At 32.7% G+C, this 15847-nt stretch overlaps 1 protein-coding gene across 2 annotated transcripts in view; it reads right to left on the bottom strand.

Moving 5' to 3' along the window:
* LOC145670767 (nose resistant to fluoxetine protein 6-like) overlaps window positions 1-15847 on the bottom strand; it is a 57153-nt gene that overhangs the window by 30718 nt on the left and 10588 nt on the right. For both annotated transcript variants that reach the window (XM_081739529.1, XM_081739530.1), the window contains exons 2-5: window positions 14699-14857; window positions 13112-13278; window positions 9104-9281; window positions 1894-2087 (exon numbers count right to left, since the gene is read on the bottom strand). In XM_081739529.1, the coding sequence (XP_081595655.1) occupies window positions 1894-2087; window positions 9104-9281; window positions 13112-13278; window positions 14699-14812 (653 nt within the window). In that variant the 5' untranslated portion in view covers window positions 14813-14857. The remainder of the gene's footprint in view (window positions 1-1893; window positions 2088-9103; window positions 9282-13111; window positions 13279-14698; window positions 14858-15847) is intronic.

Below are 15847 nucleotides of genomic sequence, written 5' to 3'. Positions count from 1 at the left end.
ACACGGTTTACGAATGTGGAAAAGACGAAGTTGAATAATCTCTTTTCTTGCTTCCTGACTATTGGGGTGGAAAAACTGCATTCTTAACAAGATAATGAAAACTAAGCTGTAGCTGGTTGACAAAAGGTGGGAGTTGGTAGGTGGCCAAACAGATAGTTTTGGGTTTTTGACCACAAAGGATGTGATCACGTGAATAACTAAAATGGATTAGAAGGCGAACAAGGATTTTAAACAGGTTTCTATCTATTGTTTTCATGTAGTCTTCACTTGCGAACTTTTATTGTTTAAGAGTGCTACCTAGCTTCAATTCGGGAGTACAATGGACTGATCAATAGAAATAAATGATCAATGGACTGCAACTAAGTGAAACAATACTTTTTGAGTATGGGTGAGAAATGTTAATTAAAAATCCAATGATTATTAAAAAATGTCAATGTTTAACGAAATAAACGTTTAAGAAAACGTAAGTTTTAAGGTCATTTTTGTGATTTTTAGGGTCATTTTGCAGGAATTTTAGTGTCATTTTATAGATCACTTTTTAGAAAATTTTAAGTCAACAACATCCGGGCCCTGGTTATTACCTATTACTTGAACAACTCTAATGAAAAAAAAGTAAATTAGTATTTAACACTTCTTTTCATTTTAAGCATTTCAAAGATTCTCGTAATTTAGTAGCGTCACGGATTTTCATTTTTGAGATATGGCATCCCTCGTGTACATCGATACTAGATAAATGTAAAGATTAATTATAGCCATTATCTTTAGTTGAACAAATAATGACTTACAATGTTCATTGAAGGACACGCCACTAATTATTCCAACAGCTTTTTATTTTCAATACATCATTTATATAACTTCTGTTACCCCAAAATATTAAACCATACGTAATTATACTTTGGAAAAATGCAAGATGTGCAGTTCATAGATAATTATTTGGCACTAGTTCTTAAGAATAATCGCGACGTGGAAGAAGAACCGAAAAACTGAAATGTAGGTACAAAATTTGATTTTGACTTCTGTGGATATGGTCTACAATGTTCAATGAAGACTATTGTAAACCATATCCACAAGACATGAGAAGCTATTAAAGGTGTCGAAATGATGGCAACCTAACATATAAAGTAAGAACAACTACGAAAGGTACGTTAAAACTTTAATGCTTTTCACATACATATGTTTGTATTATACGAAATGGAAATGTTAACTTTTTAAAATATACACTATTATCATTCTAGTGACAAGCCGATTCAGTCTCTCAGACAAATTTTCCATATTTAGTTTCCTCAGGTTATTATTTTTTTTCATATCTATCATCTAATTATCGTATAATTATTCTGTTAGGCCTTGTTTTCATATTGTCAAACTAAAAAAGAACACACTGAGCAAAGCTATGTGATAAATATACAACATACAATCACGTAACGGTTTCCACACAATAATTGTGTCTTCATCAGACTTCCATCCCTCCTGTCTGCTTGGGAGTTAGTCACCTCTTATATATTTCCCGGAGATCAACTTTTGATTATGCTTCGCCCCTTTATTAAAAAGTAACACTTGATCTCCGGAAAGTATATAAGAGGTGACTAACTCCGAAGTAGCCAGAAAGAGTGAAAGTCTGATGAAGACACAGTTATTGTGTGGAAACCGTTACGTGATTCTGTGTTTATACATATTATCACATAGCCTTACTCAGTCTAGCCTCTGATGTTGTGTTTAGTCTAATTATCGCCTATTTTGATATTCATAACGCTAACATTCCTTTGTTTTAATTATATATATATATATATATATATATATATATATATATATATATATATATATATGTCTAATTAGCATATGTGTAAAGTTCTTTTTTAATTTGTTTATTTAGTAAGGAAAGTAATTACGACTTACCTTAATATTGGCATTTGAAGGAACATAAATTTATTGGCGTAGATTACATGAAATGGTAGAATGAAACTGATGATGGTGACTGCTGAAAGTATCGATAGTCCAAACGACGGCCATTTTGAAAACGGATACAGAATCAATGGAGACAGTAAAAATAGTTGCATATCAACTGCAAGACTCCACGTATGAGCCATACACTGGAAATATGAAATAAATCAAGTTATAGTACACGAACTGAAAATATGCTCAGCAGAATGTTATAACATTTACGAATATTGAGATTCGTTATGTGTAGGGTGACTACGATATATATATATATATATATATATATATATATATATATATATTGAACATACATAGGCCTACCTGTTTATTAAACAAAAACGATTTTTAGAGAATTTTATGTCTCATAACATTTATTTTTATTTCTCCAATTATCTGAATTTCTGTACATCCAGACCTTATTAATCCGGATAATTGGAGGTTTACTGTAGAATTTCAATGTTGCTTTAGAATCCCATTGGTGACAACACAAAGATCGAAGCGAAATAACATGAAATGAAGTGTTTGAGTTTTACGTCCCACGTTTTTTCCGGCTAGACTAAAGGAGACAGTGATGATGAGAAACTAATGAAATGGTGGAATCAAGAAAGTGCGAGGAAACGGGGGAATCCCTAGAAAACTCACGCACATGGTGTTTGTCCACCACAAAGCTACTTGGCTCAATCTGGGATTGAACCAAGGACCCCATGCACCAAAGATGAACGCTCTACCACTGAACCAACGCGACCCCTTATCAAACCAAAATGTTCACATGCTCTAGTACATCTCATAAGTTCAGATCTTCTAAAATTCTATAAGCAAATTGTAAGATTACAACCCACAATTGTTGAAAGACATATTCCTATCCCATAGATAAGCTAAATGGAATCGGAGTATTTCTTTACATACATAAAATTATATCTTAGAGAATCAAAATTAAAATTTTCTCACTAGAAAAACCAAACATAAGATAGCCTGTATCGGTAGGTTATCTATACTGTTCTATTCCCATATCATTGATAATTTTGTATAAATAGTCATGGGTTGAAAGAAGTTAATCATGTTTAAGTATTTTGATTTTGTATTTGGTAAATTAAATTACTCGAAGTCTAGACTCAATTACTCTGGTTTTTTTTTTTTTTTTTTTTTTTTTTTTTTTTTTTTTTTTTTTTAAGGTCGGGAGGGTTTGACGTTTGAAAACAACAAGATTTAGATATAGGGATTATAGAACATAATCATTAACGATTTCGAGTACAACACTTTAAATTTTAGGAAAACCAAAGTACAAAAAATATCTTTGGTATATTGGTAACGGAATTTTTTACCAAAATGAAGCAGTTTTAGAGTTAAATCAGGAAAATATATCCATACAGTAAAGTATCCATATAACTATTTGATGCATACATTTCAACAGATCAATTACCATCATTCTCAGTACTTATCGCTGATTGGAGAACTACTTATTTTGATCTGTTTCTTCTATTGTAGAAATAATGTTAATAAATTTTGAATTACTCGTTTTAATTTCTTCCTCCTGTAAAAGTTGTAGTGAATTTTACATCTGTACAATGTTCCCTTATTAAGACTACTTCCTTTGATATGCTACCGTCATACGCAGTTCCATTCATTCATTTGATATCGGTTTTAGTTGATTACCGCTAAGATGGAAAACCACATAGACTTTAGAAGTTTCGTCAAGTGATTTAATGGCAAATTTATACTGGTTCTTCATAGGGAGTTGCTAGAATTTAAACTGTATAAGTGCCGGGCCTTCACTACAATGACAAGAAATGTTGAATTCAGATAAAATGGAAAACCACAGAGGTTTAAGAAGTACTCGGTAGTGATTCGGTGGAATATCTCTATCTTTTGTTCATATCAAATAAAATAGTGTACACAAGCAACATTAACCGAACAAAAAATTGAAAGGTCAGTACTTTAAGAGCTACCGTTATTTGTACAATGGAGGAAACTGATCAGAACATATACTTCTATAAGTATTGTGATATCTTATGGAACACGTAGTGAAAATGAAGATAATTGATCGTTGAAATGTATTTGACGAATTGTTATATGAATGCTCTGGTGAGTATATTCCTTTCCTGATTAACTGACACTCATCATATCATGTCATTAAATAATTTCACAGTTAGAGTTGTTATTAAAAGAAGGAAGTAGCATTGATTCAAATATCAACTTGACAGAGAAAAGGAACGGAAGTTTCAACAACTAGATATGAACTTTAGTATGAAAATTTCTAGAACATTATCAGACTTTAACGGAAAAAAAAAGTCCAAAGATAAGATATTGATCAGAACAAAACGAAATGCATGAATGTAAAGCGTCATGCGTAGTTTTCAAGAAAATGGACAAACAAGAATTTACTTGCAAACCTAAAAATTGCTGCTTACGAGAATAATGCTCTTAGTGAGAGAGTTGAGTTGCTTTTAAGTTTAACGTTCCATTCAGCAGCGAGGTTATATGAGACGTGGATCTACTGATTAACGTGGAATCCGAACATGAGGTCCCCCCGGAAATCGAAAATGGGTCTCCCAAACTAAAGGCGTACGCTAACCGCTTAGCCACAAAGGAGCTCTAATGCTCTTAGTGAGGTGCATATGATATTGAAGTACTAAACTCTTCATTATGATACTAGTAAGATGATACTACATAGTATGGTTAATAATGTGTAGCGTAAAAGTATCATCAATTTTTAAATTTTAATCATGTTTAAGTAAAATATTTAAGACATAATCAGTAGATAGACCATCCGAGTTGAACAAAATAGAATTTGAGGCTAAATTCTTATGCACAGTTTTCGAGAGTCGTTCGTTGCCAGTTTAAATTTTGCCGGAAGATGTGATTTACGTACTAAAATACACATTCAACTAACAAACTGTAATTATTGTTGTTAATCTCTTTTTCTAATTCAGACACACGCACATACATCTTGCAAACTTTCCAGAATTATAATTTTCCGTAAATCGAAATTGTATTCCCCATTAACATAGTCAAAGGGAGTTTAATCAGGAGTTCAGATCATATCAAAGGAAATTTTACATACAAATTTCGGTGCAGTTCCAGTTTAGGTAAACATATATTTGTAAAATTTACAGAATAAGTATTTAACATTATTTTGAAAAACCAATGAACAAGTACTCGAAAATATCAGGATTTTACTTCTCACATGTTTAATAAAGTAGATAAACGAAATACAAAGCATGCTCTTTACTCTGTCATATTCTAAAAGGAATTCATGATGAAGTGAAGTGCTATATGAAGGCAGATATAAAGCAATCATAGAAGTGTTGCAAAGCTGTACCACACGTATATTCGAGGATACCAAGCGTTTCAGGTATCCTCTGATCTTATTGACCGATACAGATAGGACATCAAGAGTCGTGACATACATATAGCAAACGACAACTGCTGTCGGCCCTCGTAGTCGAGCGTGCTAGTGAGCGGGCTACTAATAGAAGTTGCTTTTGGCGTGGGTTCAAACCCAGGCAAAGAAGTTCTTTATTTTTAAAAAAAAATCATAACACCTTTTTCATTAAAATAAGCAAGAAGTTTTACTATACGGATCTATAGTAAAAGTAGTAGTAGGAGTAGTAGGAGTAGTAGTAGTAATAGTAGTAGTAGTAGTACAAGTAGTAGTAGGAGCAGTAGTAGTAGGAGGAGTAATAGTAGTAAAAGTAGTAAAGTAGTAGCAGACGTAGTAGTAGGAGGAGGAGTAATAGTAGTAGTAAAAGTAGTAGTAGTAGCAATAGTAGTAGTAGTAGTAAAAGTAGTAGTAGAAGTAGTAAAGTAGTAGCAGACGTAGTAGTAGGAGGAGGAGTAATAGTAGTAGTAAAAGTAGTAGTAGTAGCAATAGTAGTAGTAGTAGTAAAAGTAGTAGTAGAAGTAGTGCTAGTACTAAAAGTAGTAGTAGTAGTAGCAGTAGTAGTAGTAGTAAAAGTAGTAGTAGAAGTAGTAGTAGTAGTGAAAGTAGTAGTGGTGGTAAAAGTAGTAGTGAAAGAAGAAGAAGTAGTAGTAGTAGTAGTAGTAGTAGTAGTAGTAGCAGAAGTAGTAAAAGTAGTAGTAGTAGTAGGGGAGGAGGAGGAGTAATAGTAGTAGTAGCAGTAATAGTAAAAGTAGTAATAAGATCGGGTTAGAAGCCCGGCAAGGGTTCGTTGGGTTCTGTTCTCGACATCAAATGTGCAAATTAAAGACTTACCCAAATTTTTCTGTACATTTTACATGACAAAACAGCTGGCGCTGACATAGGATAGTGCGCGAATATAAAACTCTTGGGATCGGCGAAAATGTGTGCCACACGGAAAGCATATGTTTTTATGCCATATAAAGTATGTTCAAGCATCCTCGTTTATGCATATCAACCATTGCTGACAAGCCTACTCCCTATAGGTACATCCCCTGTTGCACTCCTGCTCTGACACGGTTTGACAATATTCATGTTTTTAGTTTCCACATAGCATAAGATTTTCAGTATTTTTTGCACTGCAGCTTACATGGTATAAGTAACCACAATGTATTTACACTCATAACAGATAAGTCTTACTCAAATGAATCCATACCCAGTAATGCAACTTCTTTAATAAATATTTTCTAAGATACTACAGTGAAATTCCTGGTGTACAAACTGAATGTATTATTAACATAAGTATGTTTACCTAAACTGGGACTGCATGCAAATTTCAATAAATTATGCTCTGAAATAATATTAAATATAACAGGAAGATATGTGTTTGTATTATATGTTTAATATAAACGTTATATGATACATGTATATTTAATAGTATTAGCATTTTCCCGCAATCTGTAACTTTCCCTCAGTAATAATGTAAGTTGCCTGGCGGCTTTGTGTATTTATAAACAAAGAAACAAATGAAAGGATAATAAAGCAGTACATAGAACGATATTACCCACTTTAAGAAGTTATTTTAATGACGAAGACAACTATCTGTCGACCAAAATATTCCTCCACCAACATTGGGAATGCAACACTTGTGTTTTACTCACTCTCTCGCATTTTCCCGCAATCTGTAACTTTCCCTCAGTAATAATGTAAGTTGCCTGGCGGCTTTGTGTATTTATAAACAAAGAAACAAATGAAAGGATAATAAGGCAGTACATAGAACGATATTACCCACTTTAAGAAGTTATTTTAATGACGAAGACAACTATCTGTCGACCAAAATATTCCTCCACCAACATTGGGAATGCAACACTTGTGTTTTACTCACTCTCTCCATTTGAATAATACAACACTCGTAGCCTATTAATACATTCCATCTAAGGCACCCGCGTTATCACTGATAACAGTGAGCAAGAAGAAGAAAAAGAAGAAGACCATAGTAGTAGAAACATAGTATCAGGTAATTAACATTTGATTTTTTTTTAATTTAACAGACGGCCTATGTTTAGCAGAAAGGGTTCAGCTCTTTTTCTTCTAAAAAATGTTTCAATTTTGGTAATTTCTGTTCACATTAGGTTAGATTAGATTAGATTAGGTTAGGTTAGGTTAGTTTATGTTAGTTTATGATAGAATTTCGCTTAACCTACTAATATTAGGTTAGTTCAGGTTAGCTTAGGTTAGTTTAGGTTACATTTGGTTGCGTTATAATAGGTCTAAGTACTTGCATCATTCATATCTCCTGTAAATTTTGTGTTTTTACGTGCTTCTGGACCCCTTCTGCTAAACATACTCCTAAGGGAATTATTACGTTAAATTCCCAGATCTATTTTTGGCTCAGGCAAGAAAAAAGAAAGTAAAATATGGCAGCCGAAAATATACCCTACGGTTTTTGTACTAGATACTACGTAAAACTATGTTTTTGCTTAGAAAGGTATGTATTTTAAGTTTGCTGTCATTAACTAATTCAGAGATTAATAGAAAAACGATATTATAAGAGAGAGAATGTTGCTTTCAATGCAAGATACCTGATTATTTACTTGTACATTTTGCTCTCCTATTTTAATGGAAGTTCACTTTTATTATATGTATTCACTTTTCTGCAAGTAATACTGTCGAAAGCTCAAAGCCAAAGAATATATGGAAGGACGCTGAAAGCTTGCAATGTTTTTGTGTTCTACAACTTTTAATAGTTTCACACGGTACTTCGATTATTTATTAATTTAATTTCTCTGTAATTTATCATATGATAGATCATCTCTAACATAAAAATGAAAAATATGATCATAGAGAATCAAGAGTTATTTTAAAACAAGGGAAACATCTCTGTAAAGAAACAAAAAAAAATCTTCTAGAAAACTTGGAAACATGTTTCAAAGAAAATAAGGATGATCAACACCATATCACCTATTACAATATTATCTACTTGTAACGTTTACAACTAAAGTAATATAGAAACAATTCTCAACTAGCATAGAGGGTGAACTTCAAAGATGTGCATAAACTCCGAGATGATTCGTGACATCAAAAGAAGATAAAAAGTTCTCTTGCATGTTGTCGGACTCCGCGTCGTGTACGAGTGACAGCGGTGCCATCTTGGAATCGACAATCGAATCCTGACAATTGGAACGGAACAGAAGGATGTGCACAAACTATTACTGTCTGTTCAATTGCCTAATGGACCATTTTGCTGATGTTCATAGCCACATTTAACTAGTTTTGATATCATGAATCACTTCCCACAGTTTGTGCATATCTCTCTGTTCCGTTCTAAATGTCAGGATTCGATTGTCGATTCCAAGTTGGGACCCTCTGTCACTCGTACACGACGCGGAATTCGACATGGGAGAGGACTTTTTCTCTTCTTTTAGTGTTAGAAATCACTTTTCGGACTTTGTGCACATCTTTCAAGCTCACTCTGTAAAAATAATTCAATTACAATTAACATTGAAAAAAGTTGAAAAGAATAGTTTGCAAACAATGACTAGATTTTACTAAAATATGCAATTTAAAATATTGTGCAAATAACAATTGGTAAAATTTTACTATCGAGAGAATTAGATAATTGGTGAACACTTTGTTAACTAAGAACAAATCTACTGCTGTAAGAAGATAATACATAATAATCTTTATTATAGTATGCTACAGGTGTTAAATGAAATGGAAATGGGAGGAAAGATGTATTTCTGCAGATGTTTTTACTTTAAATGAAAAACACAAACTAATTTAACAAGACGTAAAATTAAAAGTGTTTACCCGTTTTATCATATGCGTTTCATCCTCCAAAGGGAAATTGTGGATGTAGAAAAAGAATTTCCAGAAGTTCTTTTGGCAGTTCCTGAGATAATCGTTGAAAAGCCTTAACCCATAATCACCAACTGCTATGAATTTTGGATTGGCTGGGATTAGGAAGACAATAAACAGAGGAATGAATCTGAAATTCAAAATGGTTGTTGTTTGTTATGTTGAGTACGAATGGCAGTACTTTCTATTGTTCATAATCATCCTAAAATGTCTTTGAGGCTAGAGATTAAAAGGTAATACAGAGAATTCATTAAAACAAATTTCACAAAACTTTAATTGGAGTTATTGGAATGTCCCTTTTAACTCAGATATGCCACCAAAATTTGATTTAAAATTTTCCCCTATGTTTTCAAAAACTTTCTTAATAACGTCTGAAATACTACACGCTGGCCACAAAATCCCGTTACCCCTGACAATGCGTAACATAAACCTCAAAACGTACGTAAATAACTACGCAGAAAGAACTGAATAACTTGTCGTAAGCGCCACCTGTTGTTAACGTTAGCTCAGTAGAGGAATCAATATTAGTCAATCGCAGCGTTAACGCGATCTACCGAAAATGTACCTGCGAGCTACTAGTAGCTCGCCATCGACGGTTTGACGATCACTGTCCTAGATTTTAATTAATTTTTGTTTAGCTATAAATCTTGTCCAAAGACAGGCAGATATAGATCATGTTAAGCTGAATAAAATAAGATACGAAAGGATAAATTATTATCCGTAGTTTCTGTGAAAATGCTGCTATATAATTTTTATGGTTTCTATATAATTTAGTTACAGTTTGTAGTTCCTAACCTCTTTTGTGGGATATGTCTGTTGCTTTGAACAAAGAGACACAAAGAAAATCTCACTGGAACGTAGAAGTATGTCAAGCATATATTCAAAAGATTGTGTCTCTATTCGCATTCTTGAGGATGGAGAAACCTTTCTTTTATTAATCATGTCTGTAAACGGTCTACCCAATTCAGCGTCCTATTTAGTCCTTCTTAAAGAGGTTAAATTTTATCCTTTTTAACCTACACTGATGTTTCTTTGCAATTTAATTCCGTTTTTTTCTCTTCTGGCATCAAAAATTTTCTAAACCTGTTCCAGCTTTAATATTACTAACTTTAAAATTGAAAATTGAAATTATATTAAAATGAATCCCAATCGACATTAATCTAGTCACTTAAACCAGTATAAAGTGTAGAATGTTAATTTTTTACTCTTCTAAAGGTTTCTTGCTACTTCCAAAGTAGACCAAGTACGCGAGTCTCCAGCCATAACCTCCTGCGCAAGGGGGTATTGTCCCTGTGCTAGAGCCAATGATCTCTTGATTTTAGGAGAAATAATTTCCTCAAAATTTTTGGATTAACCAAAGGAAAAATTTGAGAAGATCTACAGGGCCTAGGAAGGAAAGTTTCGTTCCTGAAGCCCATAGACTCACGTTTGCAAAGAAATTGAAGTTTTGAAGAATTTTGTTATTATTTATCCTCTAAGATGGAGGTTTATAGTTTTATGAATGGCTATCTTCTCTCTTCTATCTCTGCGTTTCATTTCGTTTCTTTGTGAGTGGAGGTGGGCGATAAGATCATAAATTAAATGAAGGAAAACAATAAAATTAAAATAAAGAAATATAAAATGAAAAACGTAAAAAAATAATGACGCAAAGGGAAATAAGATGAAGAACAAAAATAAAAACTTAAAGAAAATACAATGAAGGTCACAAAGAAAGAAAAATCAAAAGAATTAGAAGAAAATTAAATGAAGGATAAAATGAAAAAAGCCATGTGACGAAGAAAAAGAAAAATCAAATTAAGGATAAAACAAAATAGGAACAAAAGATGAAAAATGAAGAACGGAAAGAAAAACACATGAAAAACAAGAACAATTAAATAAAGAACTAAAAGAAAAATAAAATAAAGGATGAATCAAAAAATCATATGAAAGGCTCAAATCAAAATTAATAGGGGGACGAAAAGAAAATTAAATGAAATAAAAAAGAACATTCATGTGAAAGGTACAGAAACAAATCAAATTAAAAACGAAAGAAAAGCAAAATGAAGAATGAAAAGAAAAATCAAAGAAAGGACAAAAAGAGAAACTAAATAAGGAACAAGATAAAACTTGAAAGAAGAATTGAAAGAAAAATAAAATCAAGCACAAAAATAGATCAAATTAAAGGTGAAAAGATAAATCAAATTAGGGATTAAAAGAAAAATTAAATGTAGAATACAATGAAAAATCAAACGAAACATGAAAAAAAGATCAAATGAAGCAAAAAAGGAAAATCACACAATAGACTGAAGAAAAAACTCTCATGATGAATATAAAAGGAGCAAAAGAAATTATGAAAAGACAAATTAAATGAAGGATTAAAAGAAAAACCAAATGATTAAATGAACAGGAAAGCAAATGAAGCACGAAAAAACTAGGAACGACAAGAATTAAGGGTTAAACGAAATATGAAATGAAGGATGGATGTGAAGAAAAATGAAATAAAGGACAAAACGGAAAGTAAACGAAAGACAAAAAGACAATAAAACTGTTTTTTGGAAATGAATTTATGCTATGAAATCAAAAGAATCTCCATTTGTATAAAAATTATATCATGTACCACAAGTAGTAATATCGTATTTCGATATAAGTTTTTAATTTCAATTTGTGCAGCGACTTTTGATACTTGTATTTGGAGTAAATGTTTACATATCTTCAATCTTACACACCTGTATAATATTTGTTCATAGTTTATACACGTCGATGGAAGACATTTTAAAATTTCAACGTTTCTACCTCTTTATTGATTTTTTAAAAATAAATTTATTCATCAACATCTATAGGAATAAATGGGCTAATATAAGATTTCTACCTAATATTATAAACGGAAATAAAGGAATATATAAATTGTTAAAATAAATTTCTTCATAACTGGGAATTGCAATGTTCTCCCAAAAATGTAATATTGCCAAATTATGTGAACTGTCTATGACCAGATGGAACATCTTGAACATATTTTATCAGCTTATTTTATTTGTATTATTCTCTAAGTTACATATTATATAGTAATATATGTGCACTCATGTCCAAAATGATTGTCGTATATCTATAACTGTCTTCTAAGAATATAATTTGATAATGATTTTGCAGGGTACATTTAATACTAATACTATGTGTCTAATTGGGAATTGTATATTTGTGGGAAATGTTAGGGAAAAGAATTATAAATACGAAAGTTAAAATAATTAAAACAAAATGTTCCTAAATGAACAAGAAAGTTTTATTTTCGTTTTATTGTTCTTATTTACTGCTCTTTTGACATGGAATTTACCTCATACATGTCTTTGCCGACATTACTAACATTACGACGATACTAACATTAAAAGAAATACCGGGAGAATTGGTTTTCAAATTATATTCCTACAACAAGATATGTATAGACATGCGACAATAATTTTGGACATAAGTGTACATATTTAAATGTGTTGGAATAAAAAAATGTATTACGCAGATTTTTAACATAAAAGTCTATCTGTAACCTCTTCGTCTCTAATGTTATTAGTAGCAACTAATGAACAGGTTATATGTATTAGAAACAGAAGAAATATGGATGTCAATATATTTCCTAATTGTGATCTTACCATGAAAATGGATGTAAAATTCAACACGTCACAAAGAAGTGGTAATGTCTAAAGAACTTATTTATGTAAGCGGTTGTTCTGCAAGTACAGTAAAAAGTAAGAAATAACTGAAATAATAATGTTATATGCCTAATTGCCATCAACTGTCTTCAAAAACTTCCACTCCTGTGTCCCTGGTGTCCTAACCCTCTGTGTTATTCACCTCCCTTTGCTCGCAGGCTCGTACTCGATTAGACGGTGTTCTTTCGAGTGAGATTCGAAACAAATTTCATTGTGTAAGTACGTCTACTAAAATAGATCTAATCTAATAGAAGTTACTTAAAGCATTAAGAGATGTTATTACCTAAGATATCGAGCAACAAAAAGCCTCCAATGTTCCACCTGCAACTGCATCTCCTTTGTGTATTTGATGAAGTTGTACGAAGCCAATATGCCACTCATCAGAAGGAACACATCAACTGTCCAAGTGCAAATCTCACAATAAATTATAAATGGAACCGAATTCACTCCCTAGAAACAACACATACTCAATCATAGATCACATTAACTAAGTTTAAAGTTAAAACCTAATATTTCATTACATTTATGCGTCATGTCTGGGTAAATAAAATTACTGACGACATCGCCCAAAATCATTATCTATGTATAATATTTGTTCAAGGTGTTTTTGCTAATATTTTTTGTTTAATTGTTTTCCATGGATATCTGAAAAGTCTCATCAGCAGGTCTACAGACAAAATCATTTAACAACCAGTACTATAATCAGTATGGTAAGTTGACTTAGTATTACTTTTATTACCATATTATACTATTATTTATTTTTATAGTAAGTGCTATCCCGAATTGGGTATCCGTAAAGTTGTGAATTTCACAGAATAAATATCGAATGTTATTTGGAAAGAATAGTATAAGTAATCAAAATATATAGGTATCTTACTTGTAACATACCTAATACCGTAGTGTTTAAAAGAACGTAATCCAAAAGTAAGCTTTTAAGTGTGTAATAGACAAAACGAAGCCATGGTGAACTGAATTTCTATTTCACTCTAATGCGTTAAGTCATGATCTGTAACTGTCAAACTGTCTAACACGTAAAACATCTACTAACATAGGGAACACAAAACTGTGTTTCCACTATCCTCGCTTACGCGCCCTATCCAATGTTGCTGACCTGCCTGCTCCCTCACTCTAATAGGATATCATAAATATCAAGTAAGTGATAGTGAGAATTTATATTAGTTGCTGCTTTTTGGTATGAGCAAAGCTTTACGCGGCACATTTGGCAGTTATATCAACTAACGAAAAACATATGCTATTTCCTGAACCTTCACAAAAGTACTTATGTATTTTCTGACGTTAGTCTACATAGGAACAACAGATGGCAGAACCTCGCATATAACTATCAGAAAATGCATCTTTTCGAGAAGCATTACAGAAAATATACGTTGTTCGTTACTTGGAATGTTATTCCGTTGCAGTCAAAGCAAAATTTTGCAAATTGAAACGTAACAAAATCTGAGAAAGGCAACAGTAAGCGCTATGTCAATTATTGCGAACTAAAACACACATTTGCATTGCGCTGACGCAAACCCGTACGGAATGAAATCCTTGGTATAAATATGAAACATGCTGTATAAAGGCTTGCTCATAGCAAACTGTAACAAATAACACAAGTTCTCACTGTCAATTAGTAGATATTTACGATAACCTAGGAGGTGATAGACCTGGTGTTGAAATAATAAGCTAATAGTTGTAGAGATAGTGAATTGTTTTAACGCCATCTTCTTTGTACTCTGGTCTTCCCTACATTTTCCACTTTAACATAAAAGAAAAATATTCTGAGTATTCAATAATAGTTTTACATGAATTTATTCTAGACAACATTGGGGTTTAGTGAGTTTTATTGCCTTGAACTATATGGTACACTTACCTTGAACATTGATAGGTGGTTAGCAGCTGGGATAAGGTAGATGAACCCCAGGATCTCATGTATGAGAGCGACGTTAATCATACAAATAGTTCGAATGCCATTCAAACAACCCATGAACCCGACAGCATTCTCCGTTGTCGTAAGGGTGCTCCACTGTTTCTTCAATGAGAATACCAGAATTAGTCTGTGATACGCACCTATCAGAAGACAATAAATCAAACATCATTACCATCAAACTTTCTACAGTATGTTGTTTACACAGATTGAATTGTGAAGTGAATTTGTTTTGAATATAATTTTATGTTCAGAAATAATGTGTTTGCGCGTGTAACTGTTAGGAATCAGACAACAATGGATACAAGTAGAATCATGTAGGATTTTACACGACAAAGGAATGCGCTTCTTGTAAACGTGAGTAGATAAACTAGAGAAAGTGTAAGTGGTACATGAGAAGAAAGTAAATCTTGATTTCTGAAAGGTCTGAGTGTTTAATGGAAAAGTTGAATGACATTTGGGAGAAGTGAATGACCCTTGATGATTGCCGTGGGCAACCAGAACCATGGTCCATAGCTTGAGAATGACCTCTGGGTTTCCAGGGACCTCCTATCGCCACTGTCCCCTCAAAAACTCGTTGTTCCCTGACTTTCCAGGTTTGATCCTAGATAAAGTATAAAAATTAGTTGTTAAAACTTGATCCCTGTAGCCCCTGTAAAGATTGATGCCTGAGGAGTCCTCTTTGGATCCTCCATTGGTTTTAGGACCCTGCTCCTGTAGAAAATAATTGTAGGACCCTTACAGTTTTCCTTACCTTACAGGACCCTTACAGTCCAATGGTTTTAAAACTCTGCCCCTGTAGAAAATTATTGTAGGACCCTTCCAGGACCCTCCGATAGTTTTAGGACCCTATCCCTGTAGAAAATAATTGTAGGACCCTTTCAGGACTCCTCCAATGTTTTAGGACCCTGCCCCTATAGAAAATAATTGTATGACCCTTCCAAGACCCCTCGAATGCTTTTAGGACCCTCAATTATAAAAATCAGCTCCTGGTTTTCTAGGACCCCGTGAGTGTACTAAAAAATGGGAATGTAAAACGTATGGTGATAATGTAAAACGTAAAAATATAAAACGTGTGGTGATAATATTGGAAAT

This window comes from Thermobia domestica, chromosome 14 (assembly GCF_964235325.1).
Source record: "Thermobia domestica chromosome 14, izTheDome1.hap1.1, whole genome shotgun sequence".
NCBI classification, from domain to species: Eukaryota; Metazoa; Arthropoda; class Insecta; order Zygentoma; family Lepismatidae; genus Thermobia; species Thermobia domestica.
Note: the sequence above shows the minus strand (reverse complement) of the source record. Positions and strands in the feature narration are given on the sequence as shown.